At 45.2% G+C, this 27,845-nt stretch overlaps 2 protein-coding genes across 2 annotated transcripts; both read right to left on the minus strand.

Moving 5' to 3' along the window:
* Window positions 1-170: 170 nt before the first annotated feature.
* LOC115198965 (protein mono-ADP-ribosyltransferase PARP12-like) lies at window positions 171-4,901 on the minus strand. The gene is made up of 7 exons (XM_029761411.1): window positions 4,593-4,901; window positions 4,190-4,325; window positions 2,070-2,341; window positions 1,826-1,913; window positions 1,583-1,713; window positions 1,200-1,348; window positions 171-988 (listed from the first exon to the last, which is right to left on the minus strand). The coding sequence occupies exons 1-7, from the start codon at window positions 4,883-4,885 to the stop codon at window positions 933-935; spliced, it is 1,125 nt and encodes a 374-aa protein (XP_029617271.1). The 5' UTR covers window positions 4,886-4,901; the 3' UTR covers window positions 171-932.
* Window positions 4,902-5,830: 929 nt separating this feature from the next.
* On the minus strand, window positions 5,831-27,791 carry LOC115197967 (uncharacterized). The gene is made up of 20 exons (XM_029759633.1): window positions 27,195-27,791; window positions 26,789-26,924; window positions 24,652-24,923; window positions 24,408-24,495; window positions 24,165-24,295; window positions 23,782-23,930; window positions 22,842-23,570; window positions 22,175-22,309; window positions 12,278-12,328; window positions 11,887-12,013; window positions 11,401-11,566; window positions 11,174-11,294; window positions 9,361-9,457; window positions 9,143-9,218; window positions 8,909-9,039; window positions 8,173-8,324; window positions 7,399-8,063; window positions 6,717-6,847; window positions 6,321-6,620; window positions 5,831-6,059 (listed from the first exon to the last, which is right to left on the minus strand). Exons 1-20 carry the CDS (start codon window positions 27,485-27,487, stop codon window positions 5,831-5,833), a joined length of 4,179 nt encoding a protein of 1,392 aa, XP_029615493.1. The 5' UTR covers window positions 27,488-27,791.
* Window positions 27,792-27,845: the final 54 nt, after the last annotated feature.

A 27,845-nucleotide genomic window follows, 5' to 3' on the forward strand; every position in this document is an offset into this window, starting at 1 on the left:
ACTACACATTATATAATACATGCCATTTAGCAGATGCTTTTATCCAAAGTGACTTACAGTCATGCGTGCATTCCCTTTACGTATGGGCGGTCCCGGGAATCAAACCCACTACCATGGCATTACAAGCACCATGCTCTACCAACTGAGCTAAAAAGGACACAATTTCAACATTTAATTGACAAATACAATTTATTTACAATTAAATACAATTAATTTCCCTCTAAATTAAAAAAATAGACTACTAAGGATTATAGGTTATCTAGTGATGCCATAGATGTACTTTTTGCTTCCATTTTAGAAAACTGTGATCTTGTCCTGGGTGGAGGTGCGCGTGGTATGGAGGTCATAGAGCCGACCCAGGGTGGTGGATAAGGGACGTAAGTCATCAGGCCTGGCTGAAACGATGGATGTGTCAAGGAGTTAAGGGAGCCAAACTGTGCAGAAGCATGTGTCAAGGTAGGTCTGGGGGTTCTCTGTCTTGAAGTGTTTGAAACAGAGGGATTGGAGGGAGGCCTGAGTGGGTTTGAGTAGTGTGAAAATAGTGGCTGGGTACTGAGTGTGGGCTGGGCAAAGGCAGGTCCTGTTGGGCAAGGAGATCTGAACCTTGCAGTGTTGGGCAGCACAGGCGTGGCTTGTGAGCGTAGCATGACTGGAATAGGTTTCCAGTGCATGTTGTGGTGGCTCTGGTTTTGGACAAAGTTAGGTGGTGGAACATAGGTCCCAGGCCTGGACCCTTCCCTGTACTGAATAAGGTACTCTGGGTAAACCTGGTGCTTCCCGACCACCACAAATACAGAGGGATTGTAGATATCATCCACACAGCTGTCATAGGAGATGGTGTGGCTTCCATCTTTTGAGGGGGGTCAGAGGTAGCTAGAGTGTCCTTGTGTGTAGTTTCCCACCAGCACACGACAAACAAACATGGACCTGATTCATGACTGGCTGGTGTAGCTGTGGGAGAACTTGGCATCCTTGGAGAAGTAGCTTCCTGGAAAGACATGGGTTAGAATTAGAACAATCACAGTGACAGTGTGACATTACAAAGACATTTGTTTTGTCAACTTTTCCACTGTATTTCCACAATGTGACGTGAAAGAGCATAGCAAAAAAAAGATGTGGTCCAATGCCATTTCCACGTAACATAAATTCTTATATAAACCTAAAAATCTATTAGATACCAAATGAAATGCAGAGCTCACCTTGCCCATAGGGCGTTCCTTGTGTTCCACCCATACTCCAGTCTATGTTCTGCAGGCATATAGCGTCCACGTGTTTAGAGTCTGTTCCATGGAAGAGCTGCTTCTCATTCTCCTTCCCTGCGTTTGTCTTTCTCATCACATCTCCTTGCCTTGGGAGAGGAACAACAGATTCATTTGTCAGTATCTTCATTGGCATGTCACCTCATAGCATTTGCATGTGTCTGCTCGTTTGCTGCTAGAAAACTAGAAAGTACCAGTTACCATTAACTTGTTACATCTGTTTGCATATGGTATGTTGTAACTGCTTTAATTAACGCAGACAATATGAATATATTTCTTGGGTAGAATACATTTCTTTTGGCATGAGGAGTTGTGATTCTTACCACGAAAAGACCTCCCACAGGATCCGATTTTGCACCCTCTCAATAGTCTTCACACTGAAGCCAGTCATAGTTTGATGGAAAAGATCCAGAATATTCTTGTGCTCAGCTGAGGAATTCTGCAGAGCAACCCTCTAGAGAGAATGCATTTGAAAAGAACACCTAATTTTACCAATGTAATAGCTTTATATTTCACTGCCTTCTGACCAGATGGAAGATCTTATGAGTTAAAACATTATTATGAACCTTGAATCCAGTTTCAGGTACTGAAGATTTATCCCAGTGACTGGGTAAAGCTTTGGATTTCAGCAGGTTGTTACCAGAGTATTTTTTGCTGAGGATGAGTAGAGAAAGTTAGACAGCATTATAAGAAAATACAGTCAGTACAGTATAATCTCAGCCACCTGCCAGCTCTCTCTCTGAATTTATATCCAATAGCAATTGAGCCCGGAGACGAGGATAGTGTAGGCTACTCTATAAGGTCTCTTACCAACGTGGGTTGTCACTAGCATCAATTGTATCCCTGATTGCCTGGATGTTGCGGTAGGTGGACAACATGGATGCCACCAGTTCATTAGGTATTCCCCTCTGCTGCAGGGTGTTGAGCGGGTGGGGCTCGTAGAAGTCGTGAGACCTGTCACAGTCCACCTCTGCAGCACAGGTTCCTCTGATGTAGCGCTCACAGACGTGGAGTCTTCTGCAGCTCTCCTTGTCAGGACAGTAGCCATACTCTCCACTACCTTTGTTGTATGTGAAGCAAACCTGGAGACAAATACAGACCACTCCTGGGCTTGATATGGACATTGGATAAGTGCAAACTCTTTAAGTGCATCAGTCCAAATTCAAATTCATTATTTGTACAGATATCTGCACGCTCAGTTTAGTACACATACTTGGATGATAGCACCAAGTCTATGCATTTATCAGTAGTCATTTTGGACATGGGGAAATAAACATTGAATATACAATGCCTGTGAATCAAAAGTAAGAATCAGCTTGTGTTCCCTGCTGGCATTGCATCTTTATGTCTGTATTCAACTTACATTTTAAAGAGGCTGACATAAACAGTGCATTCAGAAAGTATTCAGACACCTTGACTTAAAAAAAAAGGTTCATTACAGCCTTATGTATTGTATGTATTATAATTATTTCCCCCCCTCATCAAACTACACACAATACCCCATAATGACAAAGCAAAAACATTTACATAATTATTCAGACCCAATGTCCACCTTTGGCAGCGATTACAGCCTCGGTTCTTCTTGGGTATAATGCTACAAGCTTGGCAAACCTGTATTTGGGGAGCTTCTCCCATTCTTCTCTGCAGATCCTCTCAAGCTTGGTTAGGTTGGATCGGGAGCATCGCTGCGCAGCTATTTTCAGGTCTCTCGAGATTTTAGATCGGGTTCGAGTCCGGGCTCTGGCTGGGCCACTCAAGGACATTGAGACTTGTCCCGAAGCCACTCCTGCGCTATCTTGGCTGTGTGCTTAGGGTCGTTGTCCTGTTGGAAGGTGAAACTTCTCCCAGTCTGAAGTCCTGAGTTCTCTGGAGCAGATTGTCATCAAGGATCTCTCTGTACTTTGCTCCATTAAACTTTCCCTCAATCCTGACTAGTCTCCCAGTCCCTGCCCCTGAAAAACATCCCCACAGCATGATGCTGCCACCAACATGCTTCACTGTAGGGATGGCGCCAGGTTTCCTCTAGACGTGACGCTTGGCATTCAGGCCAAAGAGTCAATCTTGGTTTCATCAGACCAGATAATCTTGTTTCTCTTGGTCTGAGAGTCTTTAGGTGCCTTTTGGCAAATTCCAAACGGGATGTCATGTGCCTTTTACTGAGGAGTGGCTTCCGTCTGGCTACCCTACCATAAAGGCCTGATTGGTGGAGTGCTGCAGAGATGGTTGTCCTTCTGTAAGGTTCTCCCATCTCCACAGAGGAACTCTAGAGCTCTGTCAGAGTGACCAACGGGTTCTTGGTCACTTTCCTGACCATGGCCCTTCTCCCCCGATTGCTCAGTTTGGCCGGGCGGCCAGCTCTAGGAAGTCTTGGTGGTTCCAAACTTCTTCCATTTAAGAATGATGGAGGCCACTGTGTTCTTGGGGACCTTCAACGCTGCAGAAATATTTTGGTACCCTTCCCCAGATTTGTGCCTCGACACAATCCTGTCTCGGAGCTCAACGGACAATTTCCTACACCTCATGGCTTGGTTTTTGCTCTGACATGCACTGTCAATTGTGTGACCTTATATAGACAGGTGTGTGCCTTTCCAAATCATGTCCAATCAATTGAATTTAACACAGGTGGACTCCAGTCGAGTTGTAGAAACATCTCAATGATGATCAATGGAAACAGGATGCACCTGAGCTCAATTTCGAGTCCCATAGCAAAGGGTCCGAATTCTTATGTAAAAAAAGTATTTGTTTTTTATGTTTAATACATTTTCACAAATTTCTAAAAGACTGTTTTCGCTTTGTCATTATGCGGTATTAGGTGCAGATTAATGAGGGAAAAAAATATTTAACCCATTTTAGAATAAGGCTGTGACATAACAACATTTTGAAAAAGTCAAGGGGTCTGAATACTTTCTGAATGCCTATGACGCACATACTGGGGGTAAAAGGGCGTTGTCATTCTGCAGCAGTAATGTACACAGCTCCTTCCTGTCCAGTTCTTCCAGGTGGTGCTCTCTCAGGACTCTGATGTTGTGCTCTGACGTCAGCTCATGGCAGAGACGGCATCCTTGTCTGGAAATCACAAGAAGAGCGAGATGCGATTTCTTATTTAGCTCTTGAATTATTATTATTTTTAAATGGCTTAAATGTCAAATCTACAAACTGCCATGAACCTGTAGCAATTGACATTTATACTGTAGTGCATGACCTATGTCACATTCTGTAAGACCACATGAATTTAGAAAATGGAAGAAATAAAATAGTAGAATGAATAGAAGTAACATGACAGGTAAATAACTGCCAGAGGAAAAACAAAACAGAAAAGTGAAAAATGTTTACCTCTCATTGGATGGACATGTTCCATACAGGTAGAACTTACACAGGTGTAAATTGCTGCAGCCAGTACATCCTTTAGCTCTGCATAACCTCATCTTCGTCTGGGCAACTATCAGTTTGTTTCCCTTAGAGACAGCCCTGGTAAACATCTCCTGATTCCCTAAAACACTTTCCAGGTCATCTTCTATGGTGCTAATGTTGGCACGCAATTCTCCCAGCTCAAAGGACCCATTATGGGCACAGAGGACCTTGTAGATCAGAGCTGTTGAATCCATGTCCGTCACCGTACAACACATGACTGTTGGCCCTCGCAATTACATGAACTGTACATATAGTCAAATATGAAGTAGATCTTTGCTCTCCATTAACTACCAAACAGGTGACCAGCATGCGACAAAACAGTTTCTGACTAAATTAAACATACAGTGTATTTAACCACTCCCCTATTATGAAGGCAGCCAAGTGTAACAAACAGGCAATGGGAGTGTATAAGTGGGAGTGTATAAGTGTACTGGCTGGTGTAGTGAGTGTACTAATGACAGGACACAGCCTTTTAAAGACGCCACATTGAACTCTGCCCGAGCTGCATGTGGAACCTTCATTTACATCACAATAGGCCTGTTAGACACACAGTAGCAGCAGTAGTTAATCATTGATTCAGTTTAAAGTCAATAAAGATGATATTTGTCAAAACATATAAAATTTCTGACATTTGGGTGTTTCAAAATATCTTAGAAAAGAATAGGATTGTCCAAAAAACATCCACAATCAATTATTTTCTGAGTTTATTCAGTTTAAAACAGAGAAATCAAACTTGTTTCATTTACAAAATGTATGGATTGTGTCAGTAGACCTGAGTAAAGGAAACATGCTCATCAAATTCATATTTGTGCAAAATTACCAGCTTCTGGTTAGTTGTGAACAGCTTTACTATTGTTAAGCCCCTACAAGGTAAAGATACACAGCTATAAAACATATTCAGTATGCAAATGCATAATCATTCATAATTTTAATACATTTTCTGTTTTTGAAAATGTGAAGTTTGCCATCAAAACGTTCTATTAACTTACTGCTCCACCCTGACAAAGGAAAGTTATTGGAGAAGGCACTTGTTTTTTTCTTTGGTGTCCCTCCTTTGAGCTGTTGGAACACTGTACAGTGACTCAGGCGGAGATCTAGTGAAGGCACCTGTCAAGGGAGAGAACACCGGAGATAGGTTCCTTGCTGAGGGGGAGAGTGTGCTAGAAGAATTGCTTGACGTGGAGGGCGAAGTGCGTGAGGGAGTTTGTGTGTAAGTGGGGGAGTATGATGAGTGAGAAAGTGTGTGATAAGGTGTGCTCAATGAGGATGAAGGGGATAGTGGGTGAGAGGTACTGCTGGCAGAGAGAGTGCGAGTAGTGGTTGTTGAGCGGGTGTGAGCCCAAGATAGGGTGCCAGTTAAAGGGGAAAGTGTGCGAGAGGGGGTGCTGGCTGAGGGAGTGAGTGTAGGAGAGGGGGTGGGGGGTTGGGGAGCCAGTCTTCGGGAGGCGGTGTTGGCTGGGGGAGCGAGTCTACGAGAGGCTGTACTGGCTGGGGTAGTGAGTGTATAAGAGGGGGTACTGGCTGGGGTAGTGAGTGTATAAGAGGGGGTACTGGCTGGGGTAGTGAGTGTATAAGAGGGGGTACTGGCTGGGGTAGTGAGTGTATAAGAGGGGGTACTGGCTGGGGTAGTGAGTGTATAAGAGGGGGTACTGGCTGGGGAAGTGAGTGTAGGAAAGGGGGTACTGGCTGGGGTAGGGAGTGTAGGAGAGGGTGTACTGGCTGGGGTAGGGAGTGTAGGAGAGGGTGTACTGGCTGGGGTAGGGAGTGTAGGAGAGGGTGTACTGGCTGGGGTAGGGAGAGTATAAGAGGGGGTACTGGCTGGGGTAGTGAGAGTATAAGAGGGGGTACTGGCTGGGGTAGTGAGAGTATAAGAGGGGGTACTGGCTGGGGTAGTGAGAGTATAAGAGGGGGTACTGGCTGGGGTAGTGAGAGTATAAGAGGGGGTACTGGCTGGGGTAGTGAGAGTATAAGAGGGGGTACTGGCTGGGGTAGTGAGAGTATAAGAGGGGGTACTGGCTGGGGTAGGGAGCGTACGAGAGGGTGTACTGGCTGGGGTAGTGAGCGTACGAGAGGCTGTACTGGCTGGGGTAGCGAGCGTACGAGAGGGTGTACTGGCTGGGATAGTGAGCGTACGAGAGGCTGTACTGGCTGGGGTAGCGAGCGTACGAGAGGGTGTACTGGCTGGGGTAGGGAGCGTACGAGAGGGTGTACTGGCTGGGGTAGGGACTGTATAAGAGAGGGTACTGGCTGGGGTAGGGAGTGTAAGAGAGGGTGTACTGGCTGGGGTAGTGAGTGTACGAGAGGGTGTACTGGCTGGGGTAGTGAGCGTACGAGAGGGTGTACTGGCTGGGGTAGGGAGCGTACGAGAGGGTGTACTGGCTGGGGTAGGGAGCGTACGAGAGGGTGTACTGGCTGGGGTAGGGAGCGTACGAGAGGGTGTACTGGCTGGGGTAGGGAGCGTACGAGAGGGTGTACTGGCTGGGGTAGGGAGCGTACGAGAGGGTGTACTGGCTGGGGTAGGGAGCGTACGAGAGGGTGTACTGGCTGGGGTAGTGAGCGTACGAGAGGGTGTACTGGCTGGGGTAGTGAGCGTACGAGAGGGTGTACTGGCTGGGGTAGTGAGCGTACGAGAGGGTGTACTGGCTGGGGTAGTGAGCGTACGAGAGGGTGTACTGGCTGGGGTAATGAGCGTACGAGAGGGTGTACTGGCTGGGGTAGTGAGCGTACGAGAGGGTGTACTGGCTGGGGTAGTGAGCGTACGAGAGGGTGTACTGGCTGGGGTAGTGAGTGTGTGAGAGAGGTTTGCAAATGAGGGAGTGAAATCTGGGCCGTGGGTGATATCCACTAATTGAGAACTTGTGGGTGGCTTCATGAGGACTGGAGATTGAATGAATATCAATGGGGCTTGGGCAGGTTTTGGGAGAGACTGATGGACAAAACGTGAAGTGGGACGAGAATGGGTTGGATTTGAGGAAGTGGTGGCTGCAGTTTTAGATGGATTCAAAGTGGATGGAACTCTCTTTGATGGGGTAGCAGCAACTGTGGCTTGAATCCGGTTGGATGTTGGGGTTAAGGAAGTGGATTGGATAGAGACAGTCTTGGGTGGAGCTGGAGCCGAAGTGGACCAGTCCATGACGCTATCATCATATTTGATGAGGAACTCTGGGTAAACCTGGTGCCTTTCAAACACCACATATATGGATGGGTTCAGGACATTGTCCACACAGCTGTCATAGAGAGTGGGGCTTCCCTCGCCTTTTGGAGGGGGGCGACGGAGCCCCGAGTTCCCCTGTGTGTAGTCGCCAACAAGCACCTGACAAGCAAACATGGACCTCACTCCTGAGTGGCTGGTGTAGCTGTGTGAGTACTTGGCATCCCTGGCAAAGTAACTCCCTAAAACAAACAGAGAAGATCATCAGTAAACAAAATGACAGACTATAGTGAGATAATGACTGCTTCTAAAATCTGACTACACTTCTGACAGATGGTTAACATGAGGTACCTTCGCCGTACACAGTTCCGTTGGTTCCACACAGCCTCCAGTCGAAGTTATCTCTGCAAATGGAATCGACGTGTTTTGGGTCCGTTCCGTGGAAGAGATGTAGCTCCTTGCTGTTTTGACCTCCATTGTTTTTCTTCATTAAATCTCTTTTCCTGAGAAGGAATAAATGACCATTAAGAATTGACCATTAGCTGCTGTTATGAAATCACCATTAGCTGCTGTTAAGATTGATATTTTCAGATGGTTATTCCCTATTGAAATTTGACCTCTAGGTACCCTCTGTAATGCCAGAGGTCACCTTAAAGCAGCTCTCAGTAACCGGTATCTGGGCCCCTGAGACATAAAATCGTTTATGGGTGTCTTTAAGCGATTAAGATGTTTCAAATGTATAGTCTATTCAACCCCAAGGTCTCCGCCTTGATTTAATGCATTGGCAGTGAACAAAGATAGGCAAGAGTATTTAGGTCAGAGGGGAGGGGGTGAGATTTGCTCTAGACCTCTTACATGAACATGTCTGTCTTCTCATATGCATATGTCTGTCTATGTCTCTCTTTGTCTAATAAACCTTTAAATATAGGAGATGTCACCTTATATGTTGTATCTAGCATTACTACACACCCTGACCAGGTTTTCAATTCCTAACACTGCTTACCCATAATCACATTCAAGCCAGGGTTTACATAGCATTTTGGAAGTAACATGCTAGGATTGTGTGTGAGAGTTGATGTAAACATACCACTGGAAGACTTCCCAGAGGTCCCTGTTTTGGACCCTCTCGATGCGGGTGATTTGGAAGCCCCTCATGGTCTTGTTGAAAAGTTCCTGGACCTTCTGATAGTCCCTGTCAGAACTCAGAAGAGTGACAGTCTGCAGGAGAAAACAAAATGGTTGTCACAGCTGAAACCAAATGAAAGGCAATGTTAAACTTCCCTGCAATCCAAAGCCGTAGAATCACATGTAAACAAGTGACCTTGTATCCAATGTCAGGTATCGCAGACTTGTCCCAAGATCCAGGAACAGCTCTGAAATTGCGTGCTCCATTTTTCCTGAAATGACATATGAATAATAACTTCATATACAACACTAAGAAAAAATGATTATGATTATAAGTAATCTATTAGGTAAATATAGAAATGGTTCGATTCAGAACATATACCCATTCTCAGTCCAGTCCCATTCATACATTACCTGCTTCTTGCAGCTTGTGCGTCCACAGTTGAAACAAAGACAGGACGTCGTCTGACCATCCTTATAGTACCATATGTTTTTTTTTTTTGTGTCATGTCTGTAATTACAAGATTAACTATTTGAACCAGCATCCTTACAGTTACTGTTCAACATCTCTAACATCTAGGCTACCTGCTGCCGATTTTAGTAATAGAATTTGAGGGGCGTACACTACCGGTCAAAAGTTTTAGAACACCTACTCATTCAATGGTTTTTCTTTATTTTTCCTATTTTCTACATTGTAGAATAATAGTGAACACATCAAAACTATAAAATAACACATATGTCATCATGTAGGAACCAAAAAAGTGTTAAACAAATCAACATATATCAAATAGCCACCCTTTGTCTTGATGACAGCTTTGCACACACACTTGGCATTCTCTCAACCAGCTTCATGAGGTAGTCACCTGGAATAAATTTCAATTAACAGGTGTGCCTTCTTAAAAGTTAATGTGTGGAATTTCTTTCCTTCTTAATGCGTTTGAGCCAATCAGTTGTGTTGTGACAAGGTAGGGGTGGTATACAGAAAATAGCCCTATTTGGTAAAAGACCAAGTCCATATTATTGCAAGAACAGCTCAAATAAGCAAAGAGAAACAAGTCTATCATTACTTTAAGACATGAAGGTCAGTCAATACGGATCATTTCAAGAACTTATAAAGTTTCTTCAAGTGCAGTCGCAAAAAACATCAAGCACTATGATGAAACTGGCTCTCATGAAGACCGCTACAGAAATGGAAGACCCAGAGTTACCTCTGCTGCAGAGGATAAGTTCATTATAGTTACCAGCCTCAGAAATTGCAGCCCAAATAAATGCTTCACAGAGGTCAAGAAACAGACACATCTCAACATCAACTGTTCAGAGGAGACTGTGTGTATCGGCTTCATGGTCAAATTGCTGCAAAGAAACCACTACTAAAGTAAACCAATAATAAGAAGAGACTTGCTTGTGCCAAGAAACACGAGCAATGTCCAAATCGGAGACTTTTGGTTCTAACAGCCGTGTCTTTGTGAGACAAAGAGTGGGTGAACAGATGATTTCTGCATGTGTATTTCCCACTGTAAAGCATGGAGGAGGTGAGGTTATGGTGTGGGAGTGCTTTGCTGGTGACTGCCTGTGATTTATTTAGAATTCAAGGCACACTTAACCAGCATGGCTAACAGCATTCTGCAGCGATACTCCAACCCAAAACACACCTCCAGGCTGTGTAAGGGCCATTTTACCAAGAAGGAGAGTGATGGAGTGCTGCATCAGATGACCTGGCTTCCACAATCCCCCGACCTCAACCAAATTGAGATGGTTTGGGATGAGTTGGACCTCAGAGTGAAGGAAAAGCAGCCAACAAGTGCTCAGCATATGTGGGAACTCCTTCAAGACTGTTGGAAAAGCATTGCAGGTGAAGCTGGTTGATAGAATGCCAAGAGTGTGCAAAGCTGTCATCACGGCAAAGGGTGGCTATTTGAAGAATCTCAAATATAAAATATATTTTGATTTATTTAACACTTTTTTGGTTAGTACACAACTCCATATATGTTATTTCATTGTTTTGATGTTATCACTATTATTCTACAATGTAGAAAATAGTAAAAATATAGAAAAACCCTTGATTGAGTAGGTGTTCTAAAACTTTTGACTGGTAGTGTATAAGAGTAGCCTTTCAGACTCTAACTGTAACTTGTGCTAAGCGTTTATAACTAAAATATATTATTATCATTATTATTACAGAAGGTTGCACATGAGAGCTGTTTTTCAAGAGTTTGAAATGTGTTACCTCTGAAACTCAGCTCATAAGACTGCTGGCCTGCAGTGAACTTCACCACAGCACTTTGATCCTCCTGGTACCTTTTCTCAAGGTCTTCACTGGTGATGGACGACAATCTGTGCATCTCTTTCTGTAATTTATAGAAAAAAACTCAAATTCAAGGGGAACAACAGTTTACTATGTCTATTATTGTCCTCGTAACACATCAGCCTGTTTGAGTGTTTCACACCACTTACGATGGATGCGTACTGGACCCATTTGCCGTACTCGTCCTCCCAGAACCACGCCCACTCTGTGGTGAGTACGTATGTGGGCTGGGTCACAGAGGAAACTGTGGAGAGACGGCGAACTTCCCATAATCCGCGGCTCATGGAGTTGAAACGCACACGCTCAGATCCCTCACTGTGAAGGCATGACAAATGTAAATGGTAAGCAAAAAAAAAAATGGCTATATTGTACCTTATTCACAGTTTGACATAGTTGTTCTAGATAAAGTTAGACTCAGCAAAATGATATTACCACAAGCAGCACCGCAGATATTGAGATGCAAGACAGTCACGCACAGTACTATATCTGCGCATGTGCACAGGTTCGCTTCACACTGTTACAGCGTGGTAGCCATGGGACCAAAACAGCGGGGAAGTTGAGTCTTGCGCTCCAACGCTCTTAGTTGTTGAGGAAATCGCTGAGTCTATCTTTAAGTATGACATAACATACTGTACCTGTGTATCTTAGAAGGGTCACAGAAGTCTCTCTCGATTTCTTCGTTTTCTGGCAGAGCTGACCAAGTCTGTCCATCGTTCACTTCCCACTTGTAAGGCATTTTGAAGTGGACTCTCCGGCATTTCTCTGAAAGTCATACGTTTTCAGTGCGATGTGATATGTTGCTGAGTATCATTGTTGCACCTGGGTAACAGCCTGATTTGTCCCTAAATTGTGGTTTCACAGGATTTGTATTGTGTATCTACTGACAACCTTGAAAGTTATAGATAAACTCATATGCGGCCGGGTGCCATAACTTCTGCCTGAGTACAAATTGGGCAAAGCAAACATGGGAAAGCTATCCTCCAGACACTCTGCCTCCACACACAATATCTTCCTCGTTAAATGTACCTCCTTGTTTGCAGTCCCCCTTGACAAAGAACAGGCAGATCTCATTCCTCACTGTAAACAAAGAGCAAATAAACAAACATTTAGTTCCATGAAATCAAAGTTGGTAACAGGGTTGAGGTCAATACCATCTCAATTCCAGTCAATTCAGAAAGTAAATCAAATTTCAATTCTTCCTTTTCCTCACAAGCTAGGTTTCCATCCAAACTATATGCACATTTTCCTACCAGAGATCTGTTTCCATCAAATTCACTTGTTGCGGATAAAAGGCTGTGCATGATGACATAGCGCACATAAAAATAACTTTTGCGGTTAAATTCCCAAGTACCGAATAATTGTTTTTGCGTTATATAGCGAATGTGCCCACTCTGGTATTGGCACGTGCGCTCTAGCCACCAGCTCACAGATACAGTGCAGGTATAGCTTACATCAACACCCATTTGCACACACTGTATCTAGGTTTTTCTATAGATTTTTCTACTGTATTATTGACTGTATGTTTGTTTATCCCATGTGTAACTCTGTGTTGTTTTTGTTGCACTGCTTTGCTTTATCTTGACCAGGTCGCAGTTGTAAATGAGAACTTGTTCTCAACTGGCCTACCTGATTAAATAAAGGTGAAATACATTTAAACAAATTAAAAATGATTATAGACAAAAGCGCAAGTTCATTTTTATTTCTTAAATGGCAGCCAAGCTTTGATGATCTTGTCACCAGAATAAGACCCTTGATGTTTATTGGAAAGGAGCATCAAGCGTATCACCTTGCACTTTCATCACCCTGTGAAGTTCATCATAACTTATTTCACCTGTAGCCTAATAAACTGCATTGTTTCTCCAGTTGTAGTAGGAGGACCACACAACATGTCACCCCGTGACTCCAAGTTGACTTCAATATTATGGTTATTATATCAGTATTTGAGAATAAGCTTTTCCACCGCCATTTATCGCATAATCACTTTTACTGACCCCCCAAAAAACCACACGTTGTCTAGCGTATTTTGTTTTGTAGAGATTTGGAAAGTTTACCAAGAAATGTTCATTTTTCATGCAACATGTACTTTACTCGCATAAAAAGGTTGGATGGAAACCTGGTTATTGAAAAGCATTGAAGGGAATTGGAATTTCAGTGTACTTATTGAATTGACTGGTCTGGAATTTAAATGGAATTAACCCCAACCCTGGCTGGCAAGCAAGTCCATAGAGAAATACTTCCAAGTAAGGTTTTGCGGGTAACTATAGCGACTGTTCTGAAATATTATTCCCCGCTGAATACAACCCTGGTGTTTGCTCCTGCAGCCATCTACCCGTATATCTCTGAGGATAGCTCTGGGGCCTGTTGATGGAAGAAGCACCGCCGGCACCTTCACTTTTCATGGCCTGGATGTTCTGGTAGGTGGACAACATGGACGCCATTAGATCGTTTCCTCTGTTTGGACCACCACCCAGGACAATGGATCGGATCCCAGTAGGCGACCCAAAACAACGGCGCCGCAGAAGGGGCAGGCGGAGCGGTCTTCTGGTCAGGCTCCGTAGGCAGGCACACCGCCAACCGCTCCCGAGTATACTACTCGCCAATGTCCAGTCTCTTGACAACAAGGTAGACAAAATTCGAACAAGGGTTGCCTTCCAGAGAGATCAGAGATTGTAACATTCTGTGTTTCACGGAAACATGGCTCACTCGGGATACGTTATCAGAGTCGGTACAGCCACCCGGTTTCTTCATGCATTGCGCTGACAGAAACAAACATCTCTTTGGTAAGAAGAAGGGCGGGGGTGTATGCCTTATGATTAACGAGTCATGGTGTGATCATAACAACATACAGGAACTCAAGTCCTTTTGTTTACCTGACCTAGAATTCCTTACGATCAAATGCCGACCGCATTATCTACCAAGAGAATTCTCTTTGATTATAATCACAGCCGTGTATATCCCCCCAAGCAGAGACCTCGACGGCCCTGAAAGAACTTCATTTGACTCTATGTAAACTGGAAACCACATATCCCGAGGCTGCATTTATTGTAGCTGGGGATTTTATCAAGGCTAATCAAAAACAAGGCTCCCTAAATTTTATCAGCATATCGAATGTGCGACCCGGGCTGGCAACACCCTGGATCATTGCTACTCTAATTTCCGCGACGCATACAAAGCCCTCCCTCGCCCTCCTTTCAGCAAATCTGACCACGACTCCATTTTGTTGCTCACAGCCTATAGACAGAAACTAAAACAGGAAACGCCCATGCTCAGGTCTGTTCAATGCTGGTCCGACCAATCTGATTCCACGCTTCAAGATTGCTTCAATCACGTGGATTGGGATATGTTCCGGATAGCATCGGACAATAACATTGATGTATACGCTGATTCGGTGAGCGAGTTTATTAGCAAGTGCATCGGTAATATGATACCCACGGTGACTATTAAATCCTTCCCCAACCAGAAACCTGATGGTAGCATTCGTGCAAAACTGAAAGCGCGAACCACTGCTTTTAATCATGGCAAGGCGACTGGAAACATGACCCGAATACAAACAGTGTAGCTATTCCCTCCGCAAGGCAATCAAGCAAGCTAAGCGTCAGTATTGAGACAAAGTAGCATCGCAATTCAACGGCTCAGACACGAGACATATGTAGCAGGGTCTACAGTCAATCACGGACTACAAAAAGACAACCAGCCCCATCGCGGACACCGATGTCTTGCTCCCAGACAAACTAAACAACTTCTTTGCTCCCTTTGAGGACAATACAGTGCCACTGACACGGCCCGCTACCAAAACCTGCAGGTTCTTCTTCACCGCAGCCAACGTGAGTTAAACGTGTTAACCCTCGCAAGGCTGCCGGCCCAGATGGCATCCCTAGCCGCGTCCTCAGAGCATGAGCAGACCATCTGGGCTGGTGTGTTTACGGACATATTCAATCAATCCCTATCCCAGTCTGCTGTTCCCACATGCTTCAAGAGGGCCACCATTGTTCCTGTTCCCAAGAAAGCTAAGGTACCTGAGCTAAACAACTATCACACCGTAGCACTCACTTCCGTCATCATGAAGTGCTTTGAGAGACTGGTCAAGGATCATATCACCTCCACCCTACCTGACACCCTAGACCCACTCCAATTTGCTTACCGCCCCAATAGGTCCACAGACAACGCAATCGCAACCACACTGCACACTGCCCTAACCCATCTGAACAAGAGGAATACCTATGTAAGAATGCTGTTCATCGATTACAGATCAGCATTTATCACCATAGTACCCTCCAAACTCGTCATTAAGCTCGAAACCCTGGGTCTCGACCCCACCCTGTGCAACTGGGTCCTGGACTTTCTAACGGGCCGCCCCCAGGTGGTGAGGGTAGGAAACAACATGTCGACCCCACTGATCCTCAACACTAGGGCCCCACAAGGGTGTGTTCTCAGCCCTCTCCTGTACTCCCTGTTCACCCATGACTGCGTGGCCATGCACGACCCCAACTCAATCATACATTTTTCAGACGACACTACAGTGGTAGGCTTGATTACCAACAACGACGAGACGGCCAACAGGGAGGAGGTGAGGGCCCTCGGAGTGTGGTGTCAGGAAAATAACCTCACATTCAACGTCAACAAAACAAAGGAGATGATCGTGGACTTCAGGAAAAAGCAGAGGGAGCACCCCCCTATCCACATCAACGGGACAGTAGTGGAGAAGGTGGAAAGTTTTAAGTTCCTCGGCGTACACATCACGGACAAACCGAAATGGTCCACCCACAGACAGCGTGGTGAAGAAGGCACAACAGCGCCTCTTCAACATCAGGAGGCTGAAGAAATTTGGCTTGTCACCAAAAACACTCACAAACTTCTACAGATGCACAATCGAGAGCATCCTGTCAGGCTGTATCACCGCCTGGTACGGCAACTGCTCCGCCCACAACCGTAAGGCTCTCCAGAGGGTAGTGAGGTCTGCACAACGCATCACCGGGTGCAAACTACCTGCCCTCCTGGACACCTACACCACCCGATATCACAGGAAAGCCAAAAAGATCATCAAGGACAACAACCAACCGAGCCACTGCCTGTTCACCCCGCTATCATCCAGAAGGCGAGGTCAGTACAGGTGCATCAAAGCTAGGACCGAGAGACTGAAAAACAGCTTCTATCTCAAGGCCATCAGACTGTAAACAGCCATCACTAACATTGAGTGGCTTCTGCCAACATACAGACTCAAATCTCTAGCCACTTATATAATTAACATTTGGATGTAATAAATGTGTCACTAGTCACTTAAACAATGGCACTTTATATAATGTTTACATACCCTACATTACACTTCTCATATGTACAGTGAGGGAAAAAAGTATTTGATCCCTTGCTGATTTTGTACGTTTGCCCACTGACAAAGAAATTATCAGTCTATAATTTTAATGGTAGGTTTATTTGAACAGTGAGAGACAGAATAACAACAAAACAATCCAGAAAAACGCATGTCAAAAATGTTATAAATTGATTTGCATTTTAATGAGGGAAATAAGTATTTGACCCCTCTGCAAAACATGATTTAGTACTTGGTGGCAAAACCCTTGTTGGCAATCACAGAGGTCAGACGTTTCTTGTAGTTGGCCACCAGGTTTGCACACATCTCAGGAGGGATTTTGTCCCACTCGTCTTTGCAGATCTTCTCCAAGTCATTAAGGTTTTGAGGCTGACGTTTGGCAACTCGAACCTTCAGCTCCCTCCACAGATTTTCTATGGGATTAAGGTCTGGAGACTGGCTAGGCCACTCCAGGACCTTAATGTGCTTCTTCTTGAGCCACTCCCTTGTTGCCTTGGCCGTGTGTTTTGGGTCATTGTCATGCTGGAATACCCATCCACGACCCATTTTCAATGCCCTGGTTGAGGGAAGGAGGTTCTCACCCAAGATTTGACAGTACATAGCCCCGTCCATCGTCCCTTTGATGCGGTGAAGTTGTCCTGTCCCCTTAGCAGAAAAACACCCCCAAAGCATAATGTTTCCACCTCCATGTTTGACGGTGGGGATGGTGTTCTTGGGGTCATAGGCAGCATTCCTCCTCCTCCAAACACGGCGAGTTGAGTTGATGCCAAAGAGCTCCAATTTGGTCTCATCTGACCACAACACTTTCACCCAGTTGTCCTCTGAATCATTCAGATGTTCATTGGCAAACTTCAGACGGGCATGTATATGTGCTTTCTTGAGCAGGGGGACCTTGCGGGCACTGCAGGATTTCAGTCCTTCACGTCGTAGTGTTTTACCAATTGTTTTCTTGGTGACTATGGTCCCAGCTGCCTTGAGATCATTGACAAGATCCTCCCGTGTAGTTCTTGGCTGATTCCTCACCGTTCTCATGATCATGGCAACTCCACGAGGTGAGATCTTGCATGGAGGCCCAGGCCGAGGGAGATTGACAGTTATTTTGTGTTTCTTCCATTTGCGAATTATCGCACCAACTGTTGTCGCAACCTACAAAGCATTACATGGGCTTGCTCCTACCTATCTTTCCGATTTGGTCCTGCCGTACATACCTACACGTACGCTACGGTCACAAGACGCAGGCCTCCTAATTGTCCCTAGAATTTCTAAGCAAACGGCTGGAGGTAGGGCTTTCTCCTATAGAGCTCCATTTTTATGGAATGGTCTGCCTACCCATGTGAGAGACGCAGACTCAGTCTCAACCTTTAAGTCTTTACTGAAGACTTATCTCTTCAGTAGGTCCTATGATTAAGTATAGTCTGGCCCAGGAGTGTGAAGGTGAACGGAAAGGCTGGAGCAACGAACCGCCCTTGCTGTCTCTGCCTTGTCGGTTCCCCTCTTCCCACTGGGATTCTCTGCCTCTAACCCTTTTACAGGGGCTGAGTCACTGACTTACTGGTGTTCTTCCATGCCGTCCATGGGAGGGGTGCGTCACTTGAGTAGGTTGAGCCACTGACGTGGTCTTCCTGTCTGGGTTGGCGCCCCCCCCTTGGGTTGTGCCGTGGCGGACATCTTTGTGGGCTATACTCGGCCTTGTCTTCGGACGGTAAGTTGGTGGTTGTAGATATCCCTCTAGTGGTGTGGGGGCTGTGCTTTGGCAAAGTGGGTGGGGTTATATCCTGCCTGTTTGGCCCTGTCCGGGGGTATCATCGGATGGGGCCACAGTGTCTTCTGATCCCTCCTGTCTCAGCCTCCAGTATTTATGCTGCAGTAGTTTATGTGTCGGGGGGCTAGGGTCAGTCTGTTACATCTGGAGTATTCTCTTGTCTTATCCGGTGTCCTGTGTGAATGTAAATATGCTCTCTCTAATTCTCTCTTTCTCTCTTTCTTTCTTTCTCTCGGAGGACCTGAGCCCTAGGACCATGCATCAGGACTACCTGGCATGATGACTCCTTGCTGTCCCCAGTCCACCTGGCCATGCTGCTGCTCCAGTTTCAACTGTTCTGCCTGCGGCTACGGAACCCTGACCTGTTCACCGGACGTGCTTGTTGCACCCTCGACAATTACTATGATTATTATTATTTGACCATGCTGGTCATTTACGAACATTTTAACATCTTGACCATGTTCTGTTATAATATCCACCCGGCACAGCCAGAAGAGGACTGGCCACCCCTCATAGCCTGGTTCCTCTCTAGGTTTCTTCCTAGGTTTTTGGCCTTTCTCAGGAGTTTTTCCTAGGGAGTTTTTCCCAGCCACCGTGCTTCTTTCACATGCATTGCTTGCTGTTTGGGGTTTTAGGCTGGGTTTCTGTACAGCACTTTGAGATTTCAGCTGATGTACGAAGGGCTATATAAATACATTTGATTTGATTTTTGATTTGATTTGTCACCTTCTCACCAAGCTGCTTGGAGATGGTCTTGTAGCCCATTCCAGCCTTGTGTAGGTCTACAATCTTGTCCCTGACATCCTTGGAGAGCTCTTTGGTCTTGGCCATGGTGGAGAGTTTGGAATCTGATTGATTGATTGCTTCTGTGGACAGGTGTCTTTTATACAGGAAACAAACTGAGATTAGGAGCACTCCCTTTAAGAGTGTGCTCCTAATCTCAGCTCGTTACCTGTATAACAGACACCTGGGAGCCAGAAATCAATCTGATTGAGAGGGGGTCAAATACTTATTTCCCTCATTAAAATGCAAATCAATTTATAACATTTTTGACATATGTTTTTCTGGATTTTTTTGTTGTTATTCTGTCTCTCACTGTTCAAATAAACCTACCATTAAAATTATAGACTGATAATTTCTTTGTCAGTGGGCAAACGTACAAAATCAGCAGGGGATCAATACTTTTTTCCCTCACTGTATGACATAATTTTTGTTTTTTGTTTTGTTTAAAGGCACAGTCAACTTAGTGTATGTAAACTTCTGACCCACTGGAATTGTGATACAGTGAGTTATAAGTGAAATAATCTGTCTGTAAACAATTGTTGGAAAAATTACTTGTGTCATGCACAAAGGAGATGTCCTAACCGACTTGCCAAAACTATAGTTTGTTAACAAGAAATTTGTGGAGTGGTTGAAAAATGAGTTTTAATGACTCCAACCTAATTGTATGTTAACTTCCGACTTCAACTGTAGCTACTGTAGTAGGGCAAAGCTGTGTGCTGGAAAACCTTGGTAGAGCATGGGTGGAATAAGCATTGTGTTTTACTGATGATCTTCTCTGTTTGTTTCAGGGAGTTACTTTGCCAGGGATACCAACTACTCACACTGCTTCACCAGCCACTCAGGAGGTTTGTTTGTTGGCTGGTTGTTGGTGACTACACACGAGGGAACTCGTACCTCCGTCGTCCCCCTCCAAAAGGCGAGGGAACCCCTACCTTCTATGACAGCTGTGTGGACAATGTCCTGGACCCGTCCATATATGTGGTGTTTAAAATGAACCAGGTGTTCCCCTGAGTTCCTCATCAAATATGATGATAGCGTCATGCACTGGTCCTCTTCAGCTCCAGCTCCACCCAAGACTGTCTCCATCGAATCCACTTACATAGTCCAATAACCAACATCCAACCGGATTCAAGCAACAGCTACTGCTACACTTTGAGTCCATCTCAAGCTACCACCACTTCCTCTAATCCAACCGATTCTCTTCCCCCTTCACGTCTCCCAAAACCTGCCCGAACTCCATTGGGATTCAGTCAATCTGCAGTCCTCATGAAGCCAGCCTCAAGTTCTCAGTTGTTGGATACAACCTTAGGCCAAGCTAATTGGTCTTACACTCCCTTATTCTGCAAACTCCCTCATAAACTCATTACCCAAACCAGCACCCCCTCTCATTCACCCACTACCCCACCCAGCAGCCTCATATACATTCACTACCCTAGCCAGTACACTCTCTCGTACACCCACTACCCCAGCCAGTACCCCCTCTCCTACACTCACTACCCCAGCCAGTACCCCCTCTCCTACACTCACTACTCCAGCCAGTACCCCCTCTCCTACACTCACTACTCCAGCCAGTGCCCCCTCTCCTACACTCACTACTCCAGCCAGTACCCCCTCTCCTACACTCACTACTCCAGCCAGTGCCTCCTCTCCTACACTCACTACTCCAGCTAGTACCCCCTCTCCTACACTCACTACTCCAGCCAGTACCCCCTGTCCTACACTCACTACTCCAGCCAGTACCACATCTCCTACACTCACTACTCCAGCCAGTACCACATCTCCTACACTCACTACTCCAGCCAGTACCACATATCCTACACTCACTACTCCAGCCAGTACCACATCTCCTACACTCACTACTCCAGCCAGTGCCCCCTCTCCTACACTCACTACTCCAGCCAGTACCCCCTCTCCTACACTCACTACTCCAGCCAGTGCCTCCTCTCCTACACTCACTACTCCAGCTAGTACCCCCTCTCCTACACTCACTACTCCAGCCAGTACCCCCTGTCCTACACTCACTACTCCAGCCAGTACCCCCTCTCCTACACTCACTACTCCAGCCAGTACCACATCTCCTACACTCACTACTCCAGCCAGTACCACATCTCCTACACTCACTACTCCAGCCAGTACCACATATCCTACACTCACTACTCCAGCCAGTACCACATCTCCTACACTCACTACCCCAGCCAGTGCCCCTTCTCACACACTCACTACTCCAGCCAATACCACATCTCCTACACTCACTACCCCAGCCAGTACCCCCTCTCCTACACTCACCTACCCCAGCCAGTGACCCCTCTCACACACTCACTCCCTTAGCCAGTGCCCCCTCTCACACACTCACTCCTTCAGCCAGTGCCCCCTCTCATTAGCCCTGGCACTGCCCACACTCGCTCCAGCAACCCCTTTTGCACACTCACTACCCCTGCCAGCACCCCTTCTCGCACACTTTCCCGTTCAACTGACACACCCTCTCAGGGTCACAGTCTCTCAGCAAGAGCTACTCGCACTCTCTCTGCCAGCAGTACCTCTCACCCACTATCCCCTTCATCCTCATTGAGCACACCTTATCACACACTTTCTCACACATCATACTCCCCCACTTACAGACTCTTCCACACTCTCAGGGTCTCACCACTCCACATCGAGCACTACTTCTGACACATCTTCTGCTACCATCACATCATCTAGAGTGCAGGAGTTAAACAACTTGATGTTCAAAGTTCAACCTGTTGACAATTTGTAGTGTTTCTGAATGATAATTCCATTTTCATGTCAAATATGCATAGTTGGTGTGTTAAACCTTGCAACAAACAAGAATAATGTTCAACACAGGAGGTTGGTGGCACCTTAATTGGGGAGAACGGGCTTGTGGTAATGACTGGAGCGGAATTGGTGGAATGATATGAAACACATGGTTTCCAGGGGATTGATGCCATTCCATTTGATCAGATTCGGCCATTATTATGAGCCATTCTCCCCTCAGCAGCCTCCTGTGATGTTCAACTAGTAACAAGGAATATGATGAGCACGTTTCCTTTACTCTGGGACTTCTGGTCTGCTGATCCTTTACTCTGGGACTTCTGGTCTGCTGATCCTTCACTCTGGGACTTCTGGTCTGCTGATCCTTTACTCTGGGACTTCTGGTCTGCTGATCCTTTACTCTGGGACTTCTGGTCTGCTGACACATTTTGTAAAGTAGTTGGATTTCTGTGTTTAACTAAATAAACTCAATGACCAATAGAAAGTAATTGACTGGATGTTTGACGAGATGTGAGGAGTAATGCAGAATAAGTACGGTGCATTTCAGCAACATCACCCCTAAGGGGAAGCAAATGCCTTAAAAAGTAGAAAAAACATTTACATTTTATTTTATGCACTGGTGCATTCAGAAACTACTATGACTGCGTTTACACAGGCAGCCCAATTCTGATTCTTTTGTCAACACTGTCTGAACTACACATTATATAATACATGCCATTTAGCAGATGCTTTTATCCAAAGTGACTTACAGTCATGGGTGCATTCCCTTTACATATGGGCGGTCCCGGGAATCAAACCCACTACCATGGCATTACAAGCACCATGCTCTACCAACTGAGCTAAAAAGGACACAATTTCAAAATTGTATCCATAGATACAATTTATTTACAATTAATTTCCCTCTAAATTAAAAAAATTAAAATAGACTACCAAGGATTATAGATTACCTAGTGATGACATAGATGTACTTTTTGCTTTCCTTTTAGAAAACTGTGATCTTGTCCTGGGTGGAGGTGTGCGTGGTATGGAGGTCATAGAGCCGACCCAGGGTGGTGGATAAGGGACGTAAGTCATCAGGCCTGGCTGAAACGATGGATGTGTCAAGGAGTTAAGGGAGCCAAACTGTGCAGAAGCATGTGTCAAGGTAGGTCTGGGGGTTCTCTGTCTTGAAGGGTTTGAATCAGAGGGATTGGAGGGAGGCCTGAGTGGGTTTGAGTAGTGTGAAAATAGTGGCTGGGTACTGAGTGTGGGCTGGGCAAAGGCAGGTCCTGTTGGGCAAGGAGATCTGAACCTTGCAGTGTTGGGAAGCACAGGGGTGGCTTGTGAGCGTAGCATGACTGGAATAGGTTTCCAGTGCATGTTGTGGTGGCTCTGGTTTTGGACAAAGTTAGGTGGTGGAACATAGGTCCCAGGCCTGGACCCTTCGCTGTACTGAATAAGGTACTCTGGGAAAACCTGGTGCTTCCCGACCACCACAAATACAGAGGGGTTGTAGATATCATCCACACAGCTGTCATAGGAGATGATGTGACTTCCATCTTTTGAGGGGGGGCAGAGGTAGCTAGAGTGTCCTTGTGTGTAGTTTCCCACCAGCACACGACAAACAAACATGGACCTGACTCCTGACTGGCTGGTGTAGCTGTGGGAGAACTTGGCATCCTTGGAGAAGTAGCTTCCTGGAAAGACATGGGTTAGAATTAGAACAATCACAGTGACAGTGTGACATTACAAAGACATTTGTTTTGTCAACTTTTCCACTGTATTTCTACAATGTGACGTGAAAGAGCATAGCAAAAAAAAGATGTGGTCCAATGCCATTTCCACGTAACATAAATTCTTATATAAACCTAAAAATCTATTAGATACCAAATGAAATGCAGAGCTCACCTTGCCCATAGGGCGTTCCTTGTGTTCCACCCATCCTCCAGTCTATGTTCTGCAGGCATATAGCGTCCACGTGTTTAGAGTCTGTTCCATGGAAGAGCTGCTTCTCATTCTCCTTCCCTGCGTTTGTCTTTCTCATCACATCTCCTTGCCTTGGGAGAGGAACAACAGATTAATTTGTCAGTATCTTCATTGGCATGTCACCTGATAGCATTTACATGTGTCTGCTCGTTTGCTGCTAGAAAACTAGAAAGTACCAGTTACCATTAATATGTTACATCTGTTTGCATATGGTATGTTGTAACTGCTTTAATTAACGCAGACAATATGAATATATTTCTTGGGTAGAATACATTTCTTTTGGCATGAGGAGTTGTGATTCTTACCACGAAAAGACCTCCCACAGGATCCGATTTTGCACCCTCTCAATAGTCTTCACACTGAAGCCAGTCATAGTTTGATGGAAAAGATCCAGAATATTCTTGTGCTCAGCTGAGGAACTCTGCAGAGCAACCCTCTAGAGTGAATGCATTTGAAAAGAACACCTAATTTTACCAATGTAATAGCTTTATATTTCACTGCCTTCTGACCAGATGGAAGATCTTATGAGTTAAAACATTATTATGAACCTTGAATCCAGTTTCAGGTACTGAAGATTTATCCCAGTGACTGGGTAAAGCTTTGGATTTCAGCAGGTGGTTACCAGAGTATTTTTTGCTGAGGATGAGTGGAGAAAGTTAGACAGCGTTATAAGAAAATACAGTCAGTACAGTACAATCTCAGCCACCTGCCAGCTCTCTCTCTGAATTTATATCCAATAGCAATTGAGCCCGGAGACGAGGATAGTGTAGGCTACTCTACAAGGTCTCTTACCAATGTGGGTTGTCACTAGCATCAATTGTATCCCTGATTGCCTGGATGTTGCGGTAGGTGGACAACATGGATGCCACCAGTTCATTAGGTACTCCCCTCTGCTGCAGGGTGTTGAGCGGGTGGGGCTCGTAGAAGTCGTGAGACCTGTCACAGTCCACCTCTGCAGCACAGGTTCCTCTGATGTAGCGCTCACAGACGTGGAGTCTTCTGCAGCTCTCCTTGTCAGGACAGTAGCCATACTCTCCACTACTTTTGTTGTATGTGAAGCAAACCTGGAGACAAATACAGACCACTCCTGGGCTTGATATGGACATTGGATAAGTGCAAACTCTGTTTAAGTGCATCAGTCCCAATTCAAATTCATTATTTGTACAGATATCTACACACTCAGTTTAGTACACATACTTGGATGATAGCACCAAGTCTATGCATTTATCAGTAGTCATTTTGGACATGGGGAAATAAACATTGAATATACAATGCCTGTGAATCAAAAGTAAGAATCAGCTTGTGTTCCCTGCTGGCATTGCATCTTTATGTCTGTATTCAACTTAAATTGTAAAGAGGCTGACATAAACAGTGCATTCAGAAAGTATTCAGACACCTTGACTTAAAAAAAGGTTCATTACAGCCTTATGTATTGTATGTATTATAATTATTTCCCCCCCTCATCAAACTACACACAATACCCCATAATGACAAAGCAAAAACATTTACATAATTATTCAGACCCTTTACTCAGTACTTTGTTGAAGCACCTTTGGCAGCGATTACAGCCTCGATTCTTCTTGGGTATGATGCTACAAGCTTGGCAAACCTGTATTTGGGGAGTTTCTCCCTATCTTCTCTGCAGATCCTCTCATGCTTGGTCAGGTTGGATTGGGAGCATCGCTGCGCAGCTATTTTCAGGTCTCTCAAGAGATTTTAGATCGGGTTCGAGTCCGGACTCTGGCTGGGCCACTCAAGGACATTGAGACTTGTCCCGAAGCCACTCCTGCGCTATCTTGGCTGTGTGCTTAGGGTCATTGTCCTGTTGGAAGGTGAAACTTCTCCCAGTCTGAAGTCCTGAGTTCTCTGGAGCAGATTGTCATCAAGGATCTCTCTGTACTTTGCTCCATTAAACTTTCCCTCAATCCTGACTAGTCTCCCAGTCCCTGCCCCTGAAAAACATCCCCACAGCATGATGCTGCCACCACCATGCTTCACTGTAGGGATGGCGCCAGGTTTCCTCTAGACGTGACGCTTGGCATTCAGGCCAAAGAGTCAATCTTGGTTTCATCAGACCAGATAATCTTGTTTCTCCTGGTCTGAGAGTCTTTAGGTGCCTTTTGGCAAATTCCAAACGGGATGTCATGTGCCTTTTACTGAGGGGTGGCCTCCGTCTGGCTACCCTACCATAAAGGCCTGATTGGTGGAGTGCTGCAGAGATGGTTGTCCTTCTGTAAGGTTCTCCCATCTCCACAGAGGAACTCTAGAGCTCTGTCAGAGTGACCATCGGGTTCTTGGTCACTTCCCTGACCATGGCCCTTCTCCCCCGATTGCTCAGTTTGGCTGGGCAGCGAGCTCTAGGAAGTCTTGGTGGTTCCAAACTTCTTCCATTTAAGAATGATGGAGGCCACTGTGTTCTTGGGGACCTTCAACGCTGCAGAAATATTTTGGTACCCTTCCCCAGATTTGTGCCTCCACACAATCCTGTCTCGGTGCTCAACGGACAATTTCCTATACCTCATGGCTTGGTTTTTGCTCTGACATGCACTGTCAATTGTGTGACCTTATATAGACTGGTGTGTGCCTTTCCAAATCATGTCCAATCAATTGAATTTAATACAGGTGGACTCCAGTCGAGTTGTAGAAACATCTCAATGATGATCAATGGAAACAGGATGCACCTGAGCTCAATTTCGAGTCTCATAGCAAAGGGTCCGAATTCTTATGTAAAAAAAGTATTTGTTTTTTATGTTTAATACATTTTCACAAATTTCTAAAAGCCTGTTTTCGCTTTGTCATTATGTGGTATTGGGTGCAGATTAATGAGGGAAAAAATATTTAACCCATTTTAGAATAAGGCTGTGACATAACAACATTTTGAAAAAGTCAAGGGGTCTGAATACTTTCTGAATGCCTATGACGCACATACTGGGGGTAAAAGGGCGTTGTCATTCTGCAGCAGTAATGTACACAGCTCCTTCCTGTCCAGTTCTTCCAGGTGGTGCTCTCTCAGGACTCTGACGTTGTGCTCTGACGTCAGCTCATGGCAGAGACGGCATCCTTGTCTGGAAATCACAAGAAGAGCGAGATGCGATTTGTTATTTAGCTCTTGAATTATTATTATTATTTTTAAATGGCTTAAATGTCAAATCTACAAACTGCCATGAACCTGTAGCAATTGACATTTATACTGTAGTGCATGACCTATGTCACATTCTGTAAGACCACATGAATTTAGAAAATGGAAGAAATAAAATAGTAGAATGAATAGAAGTAACATGACAGGTAAATAACTGCCAGAGTAAAAACAAAACAGAAAAGTAAAAAATGTTTACCTCTCATTGGATGGACATGTTCCATACAGGTAGAACTTACACAGGTGTAAATTGCTGCAGCCAGTACATCCTTTAGCTCTGCATAACCTCATCTTCGTCTGGGCAACTATCAGTTTGTTTCCCTTAGAGACAGCCCTGGTAAACATCTCCTGATTCCCTAAAACACTTTCCAGGTCATCTTCTATGGTGCTAATGTTGGCACGCAATTCTCCCAGCTCAAAGGACCCATTATGGGCACAGAGGACCTTGTAGATCAGAGCTGTTGAATCCATGTCCGTCACCGTACAACACATGACTGTTGGCCCTCGCAATTACATGAACTGTACATATATTGCCAAATATGAAGTAGAACTTTGCTCTCCATTAACTACCAAACAGGTGACCAGCATGCGACAAAACCATTTCTGACTAAATGAAACATACAGTGTATTTAACCACTCCCCTATTATGAAGGCAGCCAAGTGTAACAAACAGGCAATGGGAGTGTATAAGTGGGAGTGTATAAGTGTGTGTATAAGTGTACTGGCTGGTGTAGTGAGTGTACTAATGACAGGACACAGCCTTTTAAAGACGCCACATTGAACTCTGCCCGAGCTGCATGTGGAACCTTCATTTACATCACAATAGGCCTGTTAGACACACAGTAGCAGC

The sequence above is a fragment of the Salmo trutta genome, chromosome 8, assembly GCF_901001165.1.
Source record: "Salmo trutta chromosome 8, fSalTru1.1, whole genome shotgun sequence".
NCBI lineage: Eukaryota > Metazoa > Chordata > Actinopteri > Salmoniformes > Salmonidae > Salmo > Salmo trutta.